Source organism: Sphaeramia orbicularis, chromosome 3, assembly GCF_902148855.1.
Source record: "Sphaeramia orbicularis chromosome 3, fSphaOr1.1, whole genome shotgun sequence".
Classification (NCBI taxonomy): domain Eukaryota; kingdom Metazoa; phylum Chordata; class Actinopteri; order Kurtiformes; family Apogonidae; genus Sphaeramia; species Sphaeramia orbicularis.
In genome coordinates this window covers 33056054-33079244 of record NC_043959.1, presented here as the reverse complement: position 1 = coordinate 33079244, position 23191 = coordinate 33056054, and the positions used below count along the sequence as shown (strand labels likewise).

At 37.1% G+C, this 23191-nt stretch overlaps 1 protein-coding gene across 2 annotated transcripts in view; it reads left to right on the top strand.

Annotated features, from left to right (window-relative positions):
* phkb (phosphorylase kinase, beta) overlaps positions 1 to 23191 on the top strand; it is a 175610-nt gene that overhangs the window by 26076 nt on the left and 126343 nt on the right. For both annotated transcript variants that reach the window (XM_030161068.1, XM_030161073.1), the window contains exons 6-8: positions 7338 to 7445; positions 10869 to 10949; positions 17508 to 17623. In XM_030161068.1, the coding sequence (XP_030016928.1) occupies positions 7338 to 7445; positions 10869 to 10949; positions 17508 to 17623 (305 nt within the window). The remainder of the gene's footprint in view (positions 1 to 7337; positions 7446 to 10868; positions 10950 to 17507; positions 17624 to 23191) is intronic.

Sequence of the window (23191 nt, the reverse complement as noted above, 5' to 3'; positions counted from 1 at the left end):
AACAGCAGGTCAGTTCAACTTAAATACTGCATCCTCAACAGGTGTAACACATAAAAACTCGTGTACATTTGCTGAATTGTTATTCATTTCAAACTCTTAATAATCACTCATCACCGTCTTGACTCAAAATGCAGAGGGCATGAGAAATATGTACATCCAGGCCACTGACCCATGCAATTTAATGAGTTGAATATTTTATTAGTCATTATTGTATATGGCTAGCTATTCAATGAAGGATTGCTCTGTTGTACTATGTTTCCAAGTAAGTTCTGTAGGCATAAATCCTGATTAAGTTTATTAATAATGCCACATAAAACCAAAATTAATAGGCTTCCTCCACCTTTTTAATCTGCCGGCCATAGCTGATCACGAACACTAAGCTGGTGACTTGTCGTGGAGTAAAAATGAAGTCACTGGGTTGGTAAAAAATCTAACATTTTTAGGTTAAGTTACAGGACAGCAGTTTTTCTACATGTTATGTGGATTTTCACAGTTACCCATTTTACAACTGTGTTTATTTTACAATGCACTGATCCGCTGCATATATGTTACCCAGATGTATTCTTGTTAATTATCTCTTTAACCACAACACCTCTCATATTAGCTGTTTCAGTCTCCGAATAGCAACAAGTGCATGTCTAAACATACTGCTAATGCATAATGTAGCATGTACACATAAACTTAGAGAAACAATACACTAATAGAATGGACCAACCGTACTATCACTGAAGGCAAATACAGTTAATTGCTCAAAAAATCATGGGAAGGAATGATTCTAGGACCCAAAAACAGACTTTGTTCAAGGTGCTCTTTGGAAAAAGGGATTCATAAAGTAGATGACGAACAGGAAGAATACTCCAAGGTGCTCTCTTTAAGCATTAAAATGCCTTTATTCTCATGGCATGGTCATATATAGACATTAAAAAACCTTTAAGGTCTATATACAGCTAATTGCTATTTGAGTTAGCATTGAATCAGGTCATCTTTACAGTCTAACACTGCTATAGTTTTGTGCTTGAAATAAAACAAGTAGTTATTCCTTAAAAATAACAGCTTCTTTGTTTTTGCAAATATAGAATTACATAAAGTTATTTGCAGTTGTAGTTGCAGTGTATAAGTAAATTTGTTACCGCAGACCAGGGTTTATGTCCTGCAACTCCTTTGTTTTTTCTTTAGTTTTAGGCTCAAAAACACTAACCACTTATCTTATTGTATTAGCTCTACTTTTGGCACAGAGAGTGTATATGTGGGAAGCCAGTAAACACTTAGGCTGAACTTTTGCATTTCACTGTCTGCAGACACACTCAACATACCCTTTGTTGTGAGGATGAAAACATATTCTGGGAAGATTGCTCATGCAAATTAGTCCTAAAAGAGATAGAAAGTTGAAAGTCAGGTAACATTTCGATTACAAAGAAACCATAATTCACTGTGCTGTCTTTGACTAAAGTGCAACATCACTTCTTTATCTTATTTATTCTTCTTTACTTCTCACTGCTATGAATATATAAACATCTAGACCTGAAATTGTTGACATTTCTTTCTGTCTTTTGCAATAGGTGAGTCAACTTTATGTTTAGACAAGCTTTCACATTCATTTCAGTCTTTGCTATGAAAGTTTCATGTCTATTTCTTTTTGCTGATGGGAGAGATTTAAGGTTTGCTGGAAATTCAACTTGCAGACTTCCACATAGAATGCACCCTGTATTATTCATTATTCCATGCTATTGGTGTATCCTTAATGATTTAGAAGCTCCATCTCGTAGTCACCGAAGATAATCGAAAGTACAGATGGGTGAAAAACCTGATAGGAGTCATTGAACTTATGGGAGACTTTGGAGCAACATACTAGACCACGATCTCCAACATATTATCAAATCATCAAATGAGGGGAGGTGTTTTGGGAGAATGGTCTTTCTTTCCTCTGATGCTGTTGAAGAAACTATGTCAAGGCTCATTGAAACTGATGTGGAGGCACCTGCTGATCCAATACCATACCTACAGGATAGAAAAGAAAGAACTTTTGCCTAAAATGGCATAATTTACTCCTCTGAACTGTTTCAGTATGTTATGATATCTGATCGCCTGAATTTAACCTAGTATAATGTGAACCAAACAGTACAATTATTTATTATTTCTATATTTCACCATTTGAAATACAGTTCCATTCATGTTTTTTCATAGCCCCTTCCACTGTCCCATGGGACCTAACTTTGGGGTGACACACCAATAATTTTAATCCTGTTTTAACTTCATCACCATTTACACATATGATATTTGTAAATTTAAAAGATATTTTTACAAGCGAAGAAAGTTGCAGTTTGTGGCAAAGATGGTAAAAAAGTCTTTAACAGCTGAACTGCATGTTTTGTCACATGTGATACTCGTCTCCATCTCCAATACGATTCCTGTCTTGGCACTTTTTCTTGTCAATCTTGTAGAATGACATGAAAAAATATTAAAAGAGGTGAAAATCCCTACAGATCTGGTCATGTTGATGTTGCAGAGACATCGTATGGAGAGAGACTTTACAATGACGTAACCTCGGCAACTTCCGGGCATGTATTCTTTCTATTCACGTATTTTCACAGTCTGATACACCAACAGTTTTACCACAAACTGTGACTTTCTTGACTTGTAAAATTATTTTTAAATTGGAAAACAGCTCATGTGTAAATAATGGCATAATAGAAATGCAATCAAAACATATATTGTCTCTCACCATTGACTGTAATGCAATTTTTTAATGAAATAAGGTCCCACTGGGCACAACTGGAAGAGGTTCTATATAGATATGGTAACCTTCGAAACCTATTATTGAGAAGCATGAAGCATCCCCCGTTACTATAACAACACTCAAACACCGGCTGCAGGTGACAACTCAAGAGGAGACAGCAGAGGATTACCATGTGACTGATCTGGGTACCTCTTGCTGTCTCCATGATTGTTCTGAATTAAGGCTTGGTTAAGGTGTGCTCCGACAGCTGCATACACCATGGATGCATACATGCTTCATTATATATACAGTATCTATGTTTTTTTTTTTTTTTTTTTACCTCGCTGTGTTATTGTCTGTCCTGTTCATTCTCATTCTCCGCTGCAGCATAGTCAGTCATGAATTGGCTATGAATGGCTTTAGAGCCTGTCAGTGTCAGTTTGGTCAGAGTTGGCAGCTCTGTGAACCATCATGAATTTTGAGATGGCTGTAAATATTACCTTAAGGACACAGAAGTTACAATAGGTTTCATTGTTCTGTTTTTTTTCTCCCAAACTTGAACACCATACAGTTTATGAGACGCATAGAATGCTTTTGTTATTTACTGTCCCACTGATTCCTAGATTCACTTTAACTCATGTCAGTCTACATTTTTATTTTCCGTTTAATTTGTTGCTGCAAATGTCTTTAGATTTTCATCATAGTTTTTCTCCTTGTAAATTAGAAATTACTTTTGGTATCTGTCAAGGGACGACGTGAGTCATGCATAAGTGGAAGCATTTATCTCTGTCGGCCATCTTTTATAACTCGCTACGGCAACCTCACTAGGACAAATCACTGTTGTATGAGTCAAATTATAAAGTACAGAGACGTTACCTTATGTAAAATTACAGAGATTTTAGCTTCAGGGAGTATCTTTCTAGCGATCAGAAGTGATTTCGAGTCCATTTATATGCCTACTCTCGGTTTCTTTCACAGGTGAGAGCCTATCCAGCTGACAAACGTTGTGATCTAAATCTGGGGGAAACTAAGCGGTGGAGGGAATGATTTGTCCTAGCGAGATTGCTGTAGTGACTCTTAAAAGATGGCTGACAGAGATAAATGCTTCTATGCATGCTCGACTCACATCGTCCCTTGACACGTATCATCTCATATTCATCAACAAAATCTTTAATGAGAATTAACTTTGCTCAATAAGACATTTTATGTTCGGTTTTCCTTTAATTTGTCACACATCTGTATTAGTGAACAACAGATATAATTGTTTGTCTTGCCAATACTGATTATTATTGATCAAATAACACAAGAACCAATATTTGGAAACAACTGAAAAAAAACATCACCTCCAAAACGAACCCTTTGTGGAAGTGTCTTAAAATTGTAATGCCACTTATCATTGAGGTTAACTCTAAAAAACCCTGTTTCCCATGGACTTGCATCGGATTTAATATTTTAATACAGTATTCCAATGTTTTATTTTCAGGACATATTCGGGTCTCATTCATTTTATTTGGAACCTTTGTAAAGTGATCTGTTGGTCCATCTTTAAATTTATCCTTCATTAATCAGATCTCAGGTCGAATAGAGGCGGTGATGTCTGCCAGGTTGGATTGATTGACAGGTCGATATGACAGCTCACTCGCCAGCTCAGTCCCACATTTGGACTTTTGGTTGACTCAATAAAACTATTCTGCCCCTGCTTGTGTGTGTGTCAGGACTAGCTCAGCCGATAGTGAACAGGTTTGCCAAGAAAAGGCGTACATCAAACTTCTCTTCAATGCTTTAGTTGAGACTCACTGTAACACTGCAAACATACAGAATATGTCTCAATTATGTTCATTGCCTTAGTACATTTACACGGCATATATAATTAAATGAATAGAAAATAAATTGCTAGCTCGAGGTTAACTTGAATGGGAAATTCCATAGACATGCCAACGATTAGCATTTACAAATTAACTTAAGATTTATAACATCTCTTTATCCAACAACAAAGGTTTACACCAGAGATATTTTTAAGGTCAAGGTCAAGGTTACTTTATTTATACCCATAGGTAGATTTGTTTTGCAGTCTAGGTGACTGCCTTTTTAGTATTCATTCCTGCAACAACTGAACATAAAAATACTCACAGGCAAACATTTTCTGAAATTCCTGGCCATATAAATGGTGAGAAAATTGTATCTGTTTAGTTTCCTCTTAGGGCTTCACTGGCTTTGGGAACACCAAAAGTACAAAATATACGTTACTGCAACTTATTCTGACCACTAGAGGGCCCCCTTTGCTTGCTTTTAAGAACAGAACATCGCAAAAACTCATTTTTTTTCTTGACAGACAACTCAATTTTAATTGCGGTTAATAGTGTAGGTTGTACCGACAACATGTAAAATGGCTTTGTTAAGCATTACTACATGAAGTTTACTGTTTTACTGAATCAGTAAGCTATTGATGTAGAACCTGTACTTCCACCGCTTTTGTTCAAATATGATCAAATCTGGTTACGACATGACAACGGCCAAATCACAAATTACTGGCTTTAAAATAGCAATTCAGAAACCAAATGCTAACCATGTCAGAGTCTGTGGACATGCAGGGAAAGAGACCTAGCATCAGAAGAGTACAGTGGAAAACACAATTCCTACATCCAGTAATAAAATGCAAGAACAGTGGTAGACTCCTGTTGCCATTCAGGTGCATTCATAAAGAGCAGATCACGGTAATTCAACAAAAGTAAGAAAATTGCAGAAATAAGATGTTTTCTTCCCAGGAAAGAAAAAGATTTTTTCTTGAACGGGAAAAAAATGCTCATTTTATGAACAACGCCAACATTATGGGACTTAAAGACAAGGTCTGATCGATAACAATCCATAACTACTTGTATATAGTAACCATTTGAATAGTTGTTACCTTTTACGTCACTGTTATATACTGATTTTGGTTAAAATATTGTAAGGTAGTGAATGAACATTTGTTGTTTGGTTATTATTTGTGATGTGTAGCCAATTAAATGGTGTGAAGGTGACTTTGCTTAAGACCATCAAGAACAATGTATTTGTTCGATCAAAAATTGGATAAAAAAAAAACACCTATATTTACAGAAATGTGAATATTTGACCTAATTATCTAGCTTTTCCTTTTGTGTAAATCCTTTATACCAACAAAGAACTAAAAGCATGACATTAAAGACTTTCTATTGGCATTAGATGTAAAATAAATGCATGTAGGCGGACTCAGACAATTTACTATTACCATATGGAACAGCAAGTGTTGAAGTGTTAGGCTAATTTGAGGCTCATATTGGTGCATTGCAGCACTCGAAACAATAAGGTGAGCTCTAGGGCTGCTCTCGGCATATCTAGAGAGTAGAGCTACTTGACACCATGGCTCTGCTGGAGCGAGATTCAGAGAGACCTGTGCACAAAAACCAGGTTTTATAGAAACATAAACAGAAGTAAGTAGCGTTGGCTGCCAACAGAGGTGGCTCTCTTACCCTCAACCTCCCTCTCAGTCACACACATCCACACACACACTTATGTATTAGCCGCTGTGGGATGGCAGGAAGTGGGGCAGCTTCAGTAAAAGTGGGACAAAGGGTCTCTAATATGACCTGACTAGAAGAGAAAGACAGAGAGGAAGCGAGTGGACAAAGGTTATGTGCCAGAGGAAAGATCGAGGGGAAAAAGAGTGACTCCGAGGAAAGCGATAAAGAAAGAGAGAGCAGGAGGTGCAGCAATGAAAAGTGGAGTGAATAAGAGAAAGTACAGTGAGAAGAGGAGGAGATGCAGGGGAGTTGAAGAGAGAGAGCGGGAGGGTGGGAGGTAGAAGGAGAAAAATGGAGACGGCGAGGGGGGGCTCGATGATGGAGAGAGCAGCGAGAGAGGTGGAGAAAAGAGAAACAAACGAGGTAAAAATGGGACAAAGGGCCAATTATTTATAACTCTGTGCGGCGGGGCTTGCGTCCCAGCTGTGATTTGGTGTCGATGCAGGAAACACACACACACTCACAAACACACACACATAAAGCCACCAACAAACCACTGAACACAACTAACATGTTGTACTATTTATTTTTTTTAACGCTTTTATCGTAAACTAAGTCACAGTTTGTGTCTTGCTCTAAATCTGACCCTTATCTGTTTCATAGCGGAATGTGTTACACTGTGTAGAGGTATTTGTGTGACTTTCACACACAAAAACACAAGTATGTTTGCCCAATTCTGAGGCGAAATAGCGAAGAGAGCACCTGAAATGCTGAAATATCTAGAGTAACACATAAAATCAAAGCAGTGAAAGAAGTTTTAGAAGAAGTGAGGGGTTTTGGAATGAATTGAAGGGTCAATTTAGGTACAAAAACTGAAAGGAGTTGAGTAAACAGTCTTAATATGAAAATGAAATTAGGTTCCAGCAATTTCTCAATGATGTCTTCCTTATTATGTGTGATAAAATGCGTTCAAGGCTTCTCCTAGTAAAAGCTTTTCTTGAGGGAATGAATCGACAGAGCAAATGACCCGTCTCTCTCATCCGTCCCCTGTCCTCTGCCTCCCCCTCCTCCCCCTCCTCCCACCCTCCTACCCTTGACCTCCCTTTCATCCCTACCCCTGTGCCTCTGTGTGTGTCTGCCAGGTGGAGCAGTTTAAGCAGGATCCCAGCCCCTCCAAGTGTCTGCACTCGGTGTTCAACGTAGACACGGGTGACGAGGTTTACTCCTACAGCGACCATCACCACCTGCAGGTCAGTCACAGGCAGATTAAAAAAAACCAAAGAAAACAAGAAGTTACGAAGAGTGTTGAAAAAAACTGAACCATTCACTAGTGAAATGTCGCCATTGTACGTTTCAGGAGATCATGGATATGTTTCAACCTGAAGTTTCTGAACCAAAAATTTGTTTCTAGAGATGTGTATATCACCATTATAATGTTTTAACTGCACACAGAAGTTTTGACATTTTGAGCAAATGGAATAAATCTATAATAACAAGTGTTCCCTTAGGCTGTAGTTTCCCCATCCACACCAATAGCGATATTTTTTCCCCTTCGTTGTCCACACAACTTTGATTTACCAAAATGTTTCTGCTCATGTCACGCAACACAACACAGATCCTCAGATAATATACAACACAGCAGACACAAAGGTTACAAAGTTAAGCAGCAACAATAAGTTAAAGGGTACCTGAAGGGAATTTTCATTGCAGCTATTTCAAAAGATCACAAAATACTAGCGGTGCTGTCAGGTAACTTATGTTATAGCCTGTGTGTGGTACATGCGACACCAGTCTAAGATGACACATTATCGGCCAGTGCCGGGTCGCGTCTCTAGGACAATGGTGGAGTGCAAAGCTTCTGGCTCCACAAACAAAAAGTGTTTTACACTCAATCTCGCTCACTGACTGCTGCTTGTTTACTCGCACTCGATCACCCGGAATCAACGCTGTTTCGTCACTTCCATCCGGCAATGACTTCTCCCCCGAGGTTCTGTCACCACCCATAATCCACATAATGAAAAGTTCCAGTGTGGTGCATTTATGGCATTTTTTTAAAAATGAATTTGCGCCTGTCTTGCTTCTAAGTAATACACAAAGCATAATTAATGTCAAAGCATGGCCAGTACAGGTACACTTTATAGGAGTGATATTTTGCTTTTTTAAATGGAATAATGCATTTTAAAACATTTCCCTGTGGTCTACATAAACTGTAAATGCTATGCTTGGGTCTGAATTCTTCATTAATTCAACTCCACAGGTCCATCTTCAACCCTATTTCTGACTACTGACAGGAGTAAGGTTGTTTTGAGCGCCGGCCCTTTAAATACAAATGAGCCACTACATGCTCCACCCCCTCCAGGTTGTTGACCATGCTTTCTGTCCCATTCAGCCACTTGTGTTCGTTAATTCAACCAACAACTGATCATTTTAGGTAATCAGCTTGAAGTTTGGACTTATTTCCAGTTTTTACTACAACCACTGCTGCTGACAAACAATTATGTTGTACTCGGAAAAATGTTTGTCAGAAGTCTTGACCTTATATGTGCAAATGTTGTGATGTAACTAGTTATAAAATGTAACAAATAAAGGAGGAATTGAAATGGGTTGTAGAAAATCCACTCGATTTTTGCTGGAATGAATATCAAGATAGCTTTGCTGCACCTGGAGGGTTTAAATTCAAACTTTTTGAACTATTAGAGTCCAAATACACAAATAAATGTACCAAAGACTAATACAAGTGGGTTTAGCAAAATATGACCCCTTTAAGTTATCTTAATGGTTGGTTTAAGTCATCGAAGTGTAGTCTTAGTGTTACAGTCACCACAATGCCGATACATGTGTCCATCTCCCAAATGCATCCATGTTGCCCTCGATTTGCCACCAGGTTCTAAACTGACAAATAAACTTATAAGACCCAAACCCCAGAAGAAAACAGACTTTGTGGACTGTGTGATTTGGGGGAAGTGGAAAATGAATCACATTTTCTTTTGTATTGTCCTCTATATGATGAACTGAGAGCCTCCTTGTTTGATGAACTTTTTATCCGAAATCCTGATCTGTTCTGGAGCACTGGTGATGACAAGATGAAATGGTTGTGTAGTTAAAATGTATTTAAATTAGCACTATTTGTTTGTAAAGCCTGGAAAAAGCGGCAGATATGTTTGTTTAAATAGGTCAGTATTTTGTTTTGTTTATATACTCTGCCTATTGTCTGGTATTTGATTCTTGGTTTGTATTTATGGTGTCTTATAAGCCCATGGAAGGGGCGGGGCATGTCTGTATGCAAGACACAATAATAAAAACATTCATTCATTCATTCATTCATTCATTCATACAAGACCTTTATTTGATATTTAGGTGCAGGTTCAGTAGATCAGGTTAATATCTGCATTCTGACACCATTGTTTTCTAATCTCTTCATTTCCCCCAATCCACACAGATACAGGCAAAAAATGTTCACAAAAACCATCCCCAATAAAAACCTCCATTTTTGTGATCTCACATGTCATTTACATGAGTATGAGAGGACCAAACGTAGAGAAACATTGTCCCTTGGCAAAATATTGGGATTAGTGTGAAGGTTCATTACAGAACAGAAATACAAAGATGTGATTAAAAAATGGTACTAATATGTAAACCAACCAAACCACAATTTTTTCCGAACCATAAACCAAGCATTTTTACACCTTCAACCACAAAAATTCAATTAACCTACGTAGATGCAAACTCCACTACTTGGTGGCACATTTCTGGATCTGGTGTGTCCAGTGTCCATCCCATCCACATCTTGCCTTTTGAGGAAAAGCAGAAAGAAGACATAGATTATTTGCACCCATGGTTTACAGAAACGTACAATGGCAACATCTTTTTGGGCATGTAAATGGAACTATTGTGCTGTTCTTCCATCTAAAATTGGTATGATTGTTGATATTTATATTATTATGCATGTTTTGCTTGTTCACATCTATGTTAAATTTCATAAATCACTAAATCAAATCAAATGTTGTACTGGTGCCTCAGTTGTAAAATTCCTATTGAACTTTCATTCTTTTGTATCTGTATTCACATATCTGCTGTGACATTTATAAAGAAAGATTTCACAAGCTGTGTTTAGGAAGAAGCTATAAAAGACTATACAGAGTTCAAGATTACTGAGGAACAAATTGAAGAAATTTATCACCAACCTGTTGGTTTTCATGTTAAAAAAAAAAAAAAAAAAAAAGCCCTGTTTCTTCCTACCTGTGCTTTGTATCTATATATATTTGGAGAATTAACTTATCAGAAGTAAATGTGCATTAAATTGGCACTAAAATGGCTTATTCATTTGTCAATTATATCGACGAAGGTCAATTTTGTATGGAACACAACGACAGAGACTGCCATTTTAGTGAATGTAGATAAAAAGTCCAGATAAAACCACAAAATATGTCAGTGGAAATCCATTTACTATAGATGTACTCAATCTATTACTCCATTCATATCCATTACTATGTATGACATCTATTGCCAGACAACTAAAATCTTATATACAGCTTACTTTTCAGTCTGTGCACTGTAGGAAATCAAATGCGCCTGTATTGACGGACTTGGAAACATCACACAGTGCACAAATGACGGTAATTTCTTTTAATGGTATCTCTTCCACGCTCACCTCCCCTCTGTCATTACTTCAGATCGATGCTGTTTCCCTGTTTCTGCTGTACCTGGTGGAGATGATCTGCTCTGGCCTGCAGATCATTTACAACACTGATGAGGTAAACAAGTCACCAAAATGACTGCCAAAGTGATCGATTCTACGCACAAGGGATTTCCACCTGGTCTTATTTATTGAGTTGATATTTTCTGGGTACTTCACTAACAGCAATCAGTATCTGCTTTAGGTCCTGGGTGGTTTAAAACAACTTCTTTTATTCAATATCAAATTTTATTTTGACAGAAAATATTTTGTGTTTTTCTTGCAGCTTGCTTTTTCCCAGTTACTTTGAATATGAACTTTATTGAATATATTTCACAAAGTTTATATACATCTTTTTGATGCTTCAGTTGAGGAAAATATTATCCCTGTCAACCAGGCCTGTTGCTTTTATTACATAATTTGAAGCTTATCGCAGCTGTCTGCAATTATTTTGCATTATCATAACAATCATGTCCATTCACCTGTATAAATAGCCAAATCAATTTAACTAGCATGTTGCACCCTGTAATGGACACCAAGGGTGCCATTTACATGTTTGGACAAAATTTACATGATTATTCAGATGCTAATCATGTATTAAAAGAATGAGGACAAATTTAGGGGTTGATGTATTTTTTTTAACCTGACCTAACCTGGTGTGGTAAGGACAGAAGCAATACTGATTTGCCTAATTACATGAAACCTGTTTGTTATTAATGTATTATAGGAACTTGTGTTTATATAAATATTTCTTCTTGTGTTTTCTGAGATATGTTGGTGGTTCAAATGGGTTTGGTCTCATTTATCTAGGCTCTTCCAGCTAATTGATTGTAGCAGGTAGAACATAAAAGACAGCTAGTTTTCAGATCCTAGGAGATTGTTAGTGTTGTATCCTTTAGAATGTTAGCATGATGTCAGTAAATGCCACTCTTAGGGTCTAAAGTTTTACTCCAGTCTTATCCCTGTCTGTCAAAACCTAAAATCACTTCCTACCAAACTGACACAACTCCATCTTAAGGGAACTTCTGTTGTTACCTGTTGTAGAGAGCCAGAGTGTCCCATGAGAGGTAACTGCAGAAAACATATGAATGGAGTGTGGAAGGAGTGTTACTTTTCTTCTCTATTATCAGTAATTTCTTGGTATATTTCAATAACAGTTATGTTAAATCTCACAAATGCAGAGACTGAATTTTCCTGAATTAAACTTTAGCCTTTTGGACGTTCAAAGGCTCCATAGTGAATGTGGAAACACCATCATCTTCTACAACATTGATTCACCAGTAAAACCCATTTAGTTTGATCAATGACAGTGGATGGAGACACTTGGTTTATATTCAGTTAATGATATCTTTGCATAAAAGTCACTTTTTCTTCAGTTTTCTGTTTTTTTTTAAATATAACTCTCAACTTGCATGTGAGCTTTCATGAACATCTACATGATCAGTAAATTAAATATAGGAAAATACCTGATTTTTCTCTTAAAAACGCAAAATACAGAGGAAAATTTTGAAACAAGTGGTGCTAGGCACAACAAACCCCGCCCCTCGCACATATTTCACCCATTATATGTAAATGGGAAGATTTCAAAAATTCATAAAAAATGTGAACTTTTTCACCTACTGTTTCCAAAAAGTAATGAGATCCATTCTGGGTCACTGGCAATCTATGAAGTCAATTTAGTATGTATTCAACCAACAGTTTTGCTGCTATAGACATGTGAAATTTCACCCATTATAATTAAACGTGGGTGTTTTTTTTTTTTTTTAAATTCATAATAAATTGAAGCTTTGACCTACTTTTCTCAAAATGTAATGAGATCTATTCTGGATCACTGGCAATCTATAAACCAAATTTGGTATGAATTGAAGCAATAGTTTTGCTGCTAGAGTGTTAACAAACAAACAAACAAACTGAACCACAAAAATACCCCTTGCTTCCCCTTCGGGGAGCGGGGCAATTAATGTTGATAAATCACTTAAGAAAGGTCGAGAGAAAAATTAATTTAGGAACTGCCACAAAAGTAATGCTGGGTTATTTTGGGTTAAAGTGCATTTAAACTTAGATAATTTAAACTCAACTGTATTCAAGATTCCCTTTGCAGAAATATATCACTCATCCTTCTTGCCTCTTCAAAGTCCAGATAGATGCTGCAAAGTCAGACCTGAGTGTTTCTAAAACCTGTTAGATGTACTCTAAATCCCCTACAGACATCCCAGTGCTGAAAACAAATACAGGATCAGGGGGGCAGTATGTCACTTTTACAACACTGTTCAAATTTATATTTTCACTGAGCTGCTCAATTGACTTTCAACAGGGAAACGTTAAGTTGATTTCATTGTGTGAGCTTAAATACCCCCATGGGAATCGAACCGGTAACGTTTGGCAGCCCACCAGCCGGTTCCAGACTGTGTCTACCTCTTGAGCTGAATATGTGTGTTCAGTGTCATTTTTGTCTCTTTTTATGTATGGCCCATTATAAAACAACAAGACTATGTGGCTGTTAAGTTTACACACTGTGCTGCTTTATTGTGCAGCCCTCAGGAGCAGTTGGAACTTCATTAATTCTGTTAGTTTTTATAGTTGTCTCATTCACAGCCCTACTTACTGCCACGAAACGGTGAAATTTGTGCCGCTGGTAAAGGAATCCATTTGTTTACTAGATTGGCCTTATCTAAAGATAGTGAGGACATGGTAAAACATTATGCCACTAACCAATTAGGGCGTGCAGTCTTCACTTTGTTTACAGAAAACCCTTCTTAATAACCTCCCATTTTTCTCCATTTCTCACTCCTGATGGCAAACAAATTGACAGTGTGACTTTTTTATGAGGGCAGTCCTGTTTGTGCAGCGGCTTTAATTTGCATGTTTAAACACTGCTTATTAGGTTGACTGAAGTGGTCCGCATTATTCCCTTTCTCATCAGATACAGTAAGCAGTCGTACTTGGGATTTGTCTTCTCTCAGAACGCTGTTTGAATTGTGTTTCATCTGAACTAATCAGGTTATTACGGTATCGTTTATTAGTTTGTTGTCGGCTGTCACTGCTTGTGAAGTCCGTTGGCATTCACTTGTTTGAACAGGAAGCTGCATTGCAGTATTTTTTCTCGAGGTGGTATAGAAAGGCTGCTGCGCGTCCTCTGAGAAGATGCACTATCGACCTCTTTCCAGATGCCATTTTCAGTTTCATGCAGCATGAAATGGAGAATCTCATTAGCTTGTGCACATCTCTGCTTGTTTTTTTTTTTCCATGTAATACAGGTGAACTGCTTTTCTTTTTCTTTTTTGTTCTTTTTTTTTCATAGTGTGGCACGTGGATAAATACGGAATAGCATGCTTCCGCAAATTTACCCATGTGTGCAAGCCTCCTCCCTTCCAAATTATTTAAAAAAAAAGTAGAATTGGCAGGGACACGCATCTCGCAGCAGGGAGACGGAGAGGCTTGTTTGGCCATTGGGCAGTAACATTCATTAAGATACTATTAAGATACTAAAAGTCCCCCTCGTTAATCACTCCTCTCATAAAACCCCAAATAAGAGACCCGGTTAACACCTTTCTCTCTCTATGAGCCTCATCTGGCTCCCTCATTCCCTGCCCTCCTTCACAGACTGGCCTATTTTACTCCTACACAGGTTCCCTCTACCTCACTCTTTCCCTCTCTCATCTCTCATTTTATTTCTCCCCCCTGCTTTGTCATTTCAGATTAAATCTCCCATCAGTCAAACACACAGACACACACATATGCACACACAGCGAGAGCTACTTTCAGGTCTTTTTAAAGATTCAAGGCCTTTAAGTCATCACACATTTTATGTCTCTCCTTTTTAGCTTTTGCTTCACGCGCCTGGTGTTTCTGACATGTCTCTCAGTCACTGCAGTATCCTTTTCTAAAGCCGGTGAAGGGCCAAATGAGTGAGAGGAGAAACACCCTTCCCCTGCTAATTATTTCACTCTAAGACTAGAATTGGAAGCAGGTAGGATTGGGATGCAGATGCACAATGCAAATCAAAAGCTGCTGCAGCCAAAGTAAAGAACCACCGTGTAAATGAGAGAAGTATTTCTAGATTAGGGGTGTCAAACATACGGCGCAAGGGCCAAATCCGGTCCGCCACAGGGTCAGATGTGGCCTGTGGGATGAATTTGTGAAATGCAAAAACTACACCTAGACATTATCAGTAAAGGATGTCTGATTTCAAATGGTCTCAATTCATAATAACCTATAAATAACGCCAACTCCAATTTTTACCCCTCGGCTGAAAATGGCCAGAGGGGTATTGTAATCGTTTTTTTATTCTTTGTTTTAGTGTTAAGTAAAATTACATGAAAATATTTACATTTACAAGCTGTACTTTTCACCAAAAATGTGAATAACCTGACAAAATATGAACATCCTGAAATTTCTTAAGTAAAGTAAGTGCAATTTTAACAATGTTTTGTCTGTTAATAAATGTTTTTTGCCTTTGTAGATCAACTGTGATTTATAAATTGTAATGCACATGTGTAAATGATAAACTGAGGCATAACGCTGTTAAAATTGCACTTATTTCACCTCAAGAAATTTCTGGTTGTCCATGTCGTTCTCATTTTTTTTAAAGGACAGTTTGTAGATGTAAAAATTTTCATAATGTAATTTTCCTTTTTTCACTCTAAAATATAGAGGAAAGTTGGAAATTGACATTGTTTAAAGCTTGTTATGTTATTATTTTGCTGGTCCACCTCCAATTTTGGGTTGTATGTGGCTCCTAAATTAAAATGACTTTGACATTCCTGGTCTGGATAGATCTTCTCAGACATTAATTTCTTCTATAGTGACATTATCTATTATATTGTATTGTATCCTCTTTTGCTTTAGTCACAGAAATAGGCTTTCCCATCATCATTCAAGTATTTTTCCTCAATCATAGCAATTTATTCTTTCAGTAGCTGAAATGAGTAACATTTTCGATAGTCATCATATTGCTAAGTAAAAAGACGCATGAAAACACAGGCATAAACCTTCAACAATACTACAAGGAAAATAAAATGTTTCTTTGAGTCCTTGTAACTTAACCCTTTCATGCGTTGTGGTCACTACAGTGGGCAGTTCTTCTCCAGCTGTTCTCTTGTATATTCATAGGTTTTGTTGTTTTAGTTCCATATGAGCCAACACAGTGGACACTTATGCAACATCCCATAATACACTGCAATTCATACCATTACTATAACTTTGCTGTTCTTGATAAACCTGATCTGCAGTAACATGTTTAAGTGTAAATCAGTTATTTGTTAGACAAAAAGAGTTGTTTTTTGCATATTATATGAGGTAATAACTAGCATTAGAGTATGGTAAAATGTGAGAAAACATCAAATTAGCAGCCTTAAAAATGTTTTTGTTTCATTGTTTTCATTTTACTTTCTGATATTGGGTTTTAAATATATATTTCTTTACTTAAAAAATTAAATGCATGGACATTTTTGTCACTCCATTAAAAAAAATGTGATACATTTTTTTTTTTTTATGCCAAAGGAGGTATAACAACACTCCAGAAAAAAAAAAAATCTTGACTAATGTTCTCATAATTCATGCATGAAAGGGTTAAACTGTAGAAGAATGAGCTAATCAACACATGTGTATTGTTGCCCCCTAGTGCTTAGTCCAGACTTTTTTTTTTTTTTTTAACAGAAAATCCACTGTTCTTCATAAACATATCTGCCAAATCATAAAGAATCATCATTTTGTAAAGTCAGTGCCAATCATTATGTAACTCCAAAATTATATCAGGAAACTATGAGGTACCACAGAATCCCTTCACCCCAAATAGGTCAAAATGTACTTCAAGTCTGACACAGTAGGTGTCCCATATTTTGGAATTTTGAGGAAAAAAAATCTGTGTCAGAACAGGGCATGGCCTGTAACAACAGATGCAGCATCATACAAGAAACACTCCAATGTGTATGTCATGAGCTATTAAACAAAATGTGCACATGTTTTAGTGCCTCTTTGTGATTCATAATGTACATTTTTATTTTCTTGGAGGAATTTTCAGGCCAGATTATGCTCTTTTTCAAATTCTACCTTTACAGTGTGGAAGAAGGCAAAACAGTAGGGTTCCTTCACCAAAGCCACCATTTGTTTGCTGCCGAAATCAAGGACACGGCTAATAAGTTATTAGTGCGTGTAGTAAAACGGCAATGTGCTGATAACTCAGATTTTGCTATAAATGGTTGTTTTGATATGTGTCCATCTGGTGCCTTGTTGGTAGAGCAGGATATAGCTTCGGATACTGCAGTGTTTTACTACTTAATTACACGTCGCCTGGGTCTGTAGGGTGAGTTTGACCTTGAGCATTGATGAGGAATCAGCTTTCTTGCCCACTTTACGAACCTTTATAATGAGAGGGAGGGTTACAGGCATCACCCTAGATCAATATCAAAAGGTCGCTCATTACCGTGGATCACTGTGAAGGTGCAGCTCAAGATACACATTATATAAATGTGACTTTTTATGCACGTATATTCAGCTGAATTGATTGAATAACACAGGCAGCCCTGAATTTCGATGCTTATTTGTGTGTCTGTAGTGTATATATGCTATGTTTTTCTTAGGTACAAAGTATTCCCAACATCCCAAGCCTTATGTCTGATATGTTTTCTGTATGCAGGTTTCTTTCATCCAAAACCTGGTGTTCTGTGTAGAGAGAGCCTACAGGGTACCTGACTACGGCATGTGGGAGCGAGGCAGCAAACACAACAATGGCAGCACTGAGCTACATTCCAGGTCCGTCCAAATCTTTCAATACGCCTTAAATGTGCTAAATAAATGCACGTATTAATGTTGAAATGACACGTGCATTTGGAGTCTAAGAAGAGGCGATGCTTCGTTTCACTCACTCTTTGAAGAAACAGTGTTTTCCAGCTTAATTTTACGTCAGACATAACATACTTACCTCTTTACCTTAGTCGTTTGTATCACGTTTACCAGTATTTTCAGCATAGCTTGCCATCTACTGCTGTATATGGTGAGAGACTGTAGGAAAAAGGAGGCCGGCAAGGTTAATTTTTCTTCTCAGGAGCTGCGCTGAGCACTTTGTGGTAAAAATGGTTTTCCAATATGTAATGCTTGTGCAAGTCAGGCTCATGTTATTAATTCACAATAACCGCTGAGCTTTATGTGGAATATGTTCCTGCTTGAAGTGGTTGTGGATGTGTGTATTACAGGTCTTTGATAGCATTAAAACTAAAGCAATCACTTCAGTACTATTGAAGAAAGGAGGGCGAGGTTAGAGAGAAATGAATCGTGTTTTTTTGCCCTTGCTTTAATCTATTATGATGGATGCATATGAATACTTCCAACTATTTTGTGTTAAGGATTTACTCACAGCACAAAGAAAGCCTTATTTTACATTCATTGGGTAAGTAATGCTTGTATTTTGAAAGCTGTAGTGCACGGTGTTGCCTTTTTTTCCTCTCATTGGGTCAAAGTTTCATGATTGCCTTTCAGCTTTTTGTAATTCAAGTGGTACAAGAGGAAACAAAAATTCTAAATCCTCTGAACTGTGTTTGACCTGTGGAAAACCGGCCACTTTGGGTTAAATATAGGATTGGCAGCTATGATATCTGGCCTAGTTTGACTTCTCCACAATAGTGAAACAGTGTCAAGTTTGTCTCTTCAGTCTTTTTCGGACTGAGAGGAGAAAGCTGTAGAAGGATGGTATTTATTTTCTGATTTCAGCTCCTGCATCAAATGAATTTTGTGCTATAGTCAGTTTTATAGCAGGAGCTGGTCATTTGTTGATGTTCACTTATCTCCATTTTTAAGGTAACAACTTCCTCAGTTACCTGCATCCTTGAAAACAGCCTGTACATTCATTTGTATGTAGAGGACGTAGGACCTTTTAAAAATCCTTTATCTTAACTCCAAGGTTTTCTCTTTTTAAGTGCCCTACAATGGCATCAAGGTAACACTAGCTCCTGTTAAAAGGGTCATATTTAGTACATTTATTTGTGTATTTGGGAACCATAATAGTTCATAAAGTTTGAATTTGAACCCTCCAGGTGCTGCAAAGCTATCTTTATATTAATTCTGGCAAAAAATCGAGTGGATTTCTGCAATCTGTTTTAATTCCCTCTTAATTTGTTGCGTATATAATTAGTTTCGTCACAACATTTGCACATAGAAGGTTAAGACTTCCGATAAACATGTCTCCAAGTATGCGATAATTGTTTGTCAGCAGCAGCGGTTGTAGTAAAAACTGAAAATATGTCCAAACTTTGAGCCAGTTATCAAAAATGTTCAGTTGTCGGTCGAATGGGACAGAGCAATACAGCCAGCAACCTGGAGGGGGCGGGGCTTGAAGTGGCTCATGTGCATTTAAAGGGCCAGCGCTCAAACCGACCTTTCTGGTGTCATTACTCAGAAATCAGGTTGAAGATGGACCTGTGGAGTTGAATTAATGAAGAATTCAGACCCAAACATAGCATTTACAGTTTGTGTAGACCACAGGGAAATGTTTTAAAATGCATAATTCCATTTTAAAAAGCAAAATATCACTTTTAACATAATTTTTAACAAAGTTTTGAAAAATTGGTTTTAATTTTCAGAATGTCTTGTTTAAAACTATGATGATGAGACTAAAATACTTACTAATTACCTTCTTTTACCTTACTAATTACCTCCTTGACATTTTTCAATCTAATATGCAATATGCAAAGGCGGTACACTATTTTTGTACTTGAGATAACCACATTCCGTGTAATTTTCCACTTGTCCGCCTGATCCTCTTTAGCTACTAAATTCTCCAGTGTTTACGTGCACACCTGGTTAGTGTTCATTTAGCATACAGACACTCATTAAGATCACCTTGTATAAACCAAGAACAAATAGGGAATATCTTTATTCAAATGACACTTTGCCAACATTGTAGCTAACATCCATTTTATCTTACAAAATCCCATTATAGCCTCGTATTCAATTACAAGCAAATAAAATAGTGGTAGACGGTGTAATCAACCTCCTCACAGCACAAAGCCTCATCCAGGAATTATGAAATGCATGGCCTTCATAGAAAAAGAACAGTATCTCAGGTTTATTTCATCAGATGAGGCGACTTGGTTTGAGCTTGGCAAGTTCACTGATGAAAATGTCAAATCAACACAAGCTACATAACCTCTATCAAAGAACAAGTAACCTGTATTATTGAAAAAAGCAATGGATGGAGATAAGGATTTTGGCCCTCATGTTAAAACTACTGTCTATAGACAAAAACATCCCATACTTCTAACTGATTAATCATCCAAGGTCAGAGCGGCCTCCCTCTCCTACCTCAGTGTCTTGATAAAGATCCTCAATTTTTGCCATTGCTTATCTCTGGGAAGCATGTTTTTTTCTTTCTCTAACAATCCAAAGCTATTGGCAGCAGCCTGCCAAGATACCCACAAGGAGAGATAACAAATTCAATGTAGTGAAGAGGTACTGTTTCGTTGGCCCCCTGTATTTCCTCTCCCCCCGATGGACATGTTGTAGATTTTCACAATTAGGGAGCCAGCATTACATGAAGTTATGTGATTCCAATTAGCATTCTGAATGCAGATAGCTAACTGAGGCCGGGGATGATTCCAAATGGTTTCCTGTAAACAAGATCTGTGTAAATTATCAAATTGAACCGTCATTTTTACTCCCAGAGTGCCAGTGGGAAGAAAAAAGCTCAGTGGAAATGAATAGGAAAGGATGTATTCGTTTAAGCAGATTACTCACTTGACCATATCAAATCAAGTGATTTATTTTATTTGCTTTCCGTCATTTTCATCAGAGAACCAAAATGCTAGACTGAAGCTGTTTGATGTAAAGTAGTTTATCTAATCTTTGATGCATTTGGGACTCTTGAAAGATAAATTGGCCAATGGGAATTTTTAAAAGAGGGATGTGCTCATATGTTGATGAATATTTCAAGTTTAAAAATTTCAACTACACTTTATTTACATATGTATTTTCCTTGGAGTGTACAGGGTGGGGAAGCAAAATTTACAATGAACGTTTAGTTGTTTTTTCTCAGCAGGCACTATGTCAATTGTTTTGAAACCAAACATATATTGATGTCATAATCATACCTAACACTATTATCCATACCTTTTCAGAAACTTTTGCCCATATGAGTAATCAGGAAAGCAAACGTCAAAGAGTGTGTGATTTGCTGAATGCACTCGTCACACCAAAGGAGATTTCAAAAATAGTTGGAGTGTCCATAAAGACTGTTTATAATGGAAAGAAGAGAATGACTATGAGCAAAACTATTACAAGAAAGTCTGGAAGATACTATTAAAGAAGAATGGGAGAAGTTGTCACCCGAATATTTGAGGAACACTTGCGCAAGTTTCAGGAAGCGTGTGAAGGCAGTTATTGAGAAAGAAGGAGGACACATAGAATAAAAACATTTTCTATTATGTAAATTTTCTTGAGGCAAATAAATTCTCATGATTTTCAATAAAGTAATTGGTCATACACTGTCTTTCAATCCCTGCCTCAAAATATTGTAAATTTTGCTTCCCCACCCTGTATATCCTTACAAGGATCTCTGTCTTGACCTTAGATGGCTGTAAAAATGGTGTGTGTCGAAATCTGTGGTAAAACCTTTGCATTAGATGTATTTTCCAAATCTGAAGTCCAAAGAATCCTTAGACGGTCTTAGACAGAGCTACCTTATTTGCTGTGGATTTCCAATTTGCTGATTTCAAACCGCCCTTAGATCACAGTGTGGATCGAACAGCCAGTCTTTGGTCAGACCTAAAAAGGGGGTATTGGTCCAGAAAAGATTATTGCACAACACAAAAGACAAGAAACAAGCAGCAGAAACCAAAAGTGTGTGGAAATAGCAAAATGCTGACGTCAGATGCACAGTCACTTATAAAGTGGGATGTAGCACATTTAGGTGATGATAGCAGGATCTACGTATTGGTGCCATGTTGCAAAATTTTAGTGTGAGACAAAAAAATTGAACCTTGGTCCAAAAACAATTCAGTACCTGCCAAATTTGTAATATTGTCATATTCAGAATATTTGTCCAATATTAGTGTGCATGTAAACATCGAATCCAATCCAACTTTATTTGTAAAGCAGTTTAAAACAACCACAGTGGACCAAAGTGCTGTACAGAAAAATAAATAAAAACCAAAATAACAGAGTAAAATACAAGAATCAATTAAAAGACATAGAACTGTAAAATAAATAAATAAATAAACATGCTTAAAGTCTTGCGTAGTAAAGAAGAAGTGGAGCATTATGTTACTGTTTTCCATCTAAAATGGCTTCAAAGTGTAGGCAACATCAGAATATTCAGGACAAAATGATCCAGGTCATTGTTGTGACTCTACTGACTCTGGCTTCAAAATCACAGTCACAGAAACAACATAGCATTTCCTTTAACCACAATATAATGGCTTCACTTTTCCATAGCAGCAAGATGTGGTATTGCTTCATCAATCTTTATGCGATAGCTACTGAGGCGTTAGTGAAGTCCACACTTGCATAAATAGCCTTTTTGACATTTTTAAAAATATATAACCTTATTTGAGATTTTGCTGTGTGTAGCTGATTATATAAAAGGGTAGATGACAGTATCTCAGTTCCAGCCAAAGAACAATGATTTTTTGCTGAAATTCCACTTTTCAATGGGCAATATTGTCAGCTTTGGCAAGGTAATTCAGCTGAGTTTTGCTCCTTGGTTTTGCTGAAGTGCATCTGTCTTTATGTATTTTTCTTCTTTCATGTTTACTGCTTTTAGAATGGATCTGAAGAAAGAAAAAAAAAAAAAGCATTGTTACCAAATGAACTTTTATGTCTGTTTATCTTATCTTATCTGCTTATCTTCCATATTTATTAGCAAATAGTACATTTTAGGTGTGAACATTAAATGAGGAGGTGAACTAAATGATGCTATTGATATATCAGGAAGTATAAGGTAAAAAAAATATTGTTGTTCAGTATACAGTATGAGCTCTGGGACAAACAGTCTACAGCAACATTTTCATCATGCATCTCTCTAGCCTCAGCTGTCAACTGAAACTATTGCATCAGTGTACTGTTTTGCTCCCATTTCCTACTTTTTAACCTCCTGTCTCCCCACCACACAAAATATCTTCTCTCCTCTATCGAGGCGCTGACAGCTTTGCAGACCAGCACTATCCTTATGTGCGTGTGTGTGTGTGTGTGTGCGCGTAGAGCTCTATTGGAGGCAGAATTAGCCAGCCATCCTCTGTATTTTAAGCATTGATTCAGGCTTCACTAATGGTATTGAACACGTTTTGATATGTCAGCAGATCTAGCACCAGTCATAGCCAAGTTTCCTGCTAT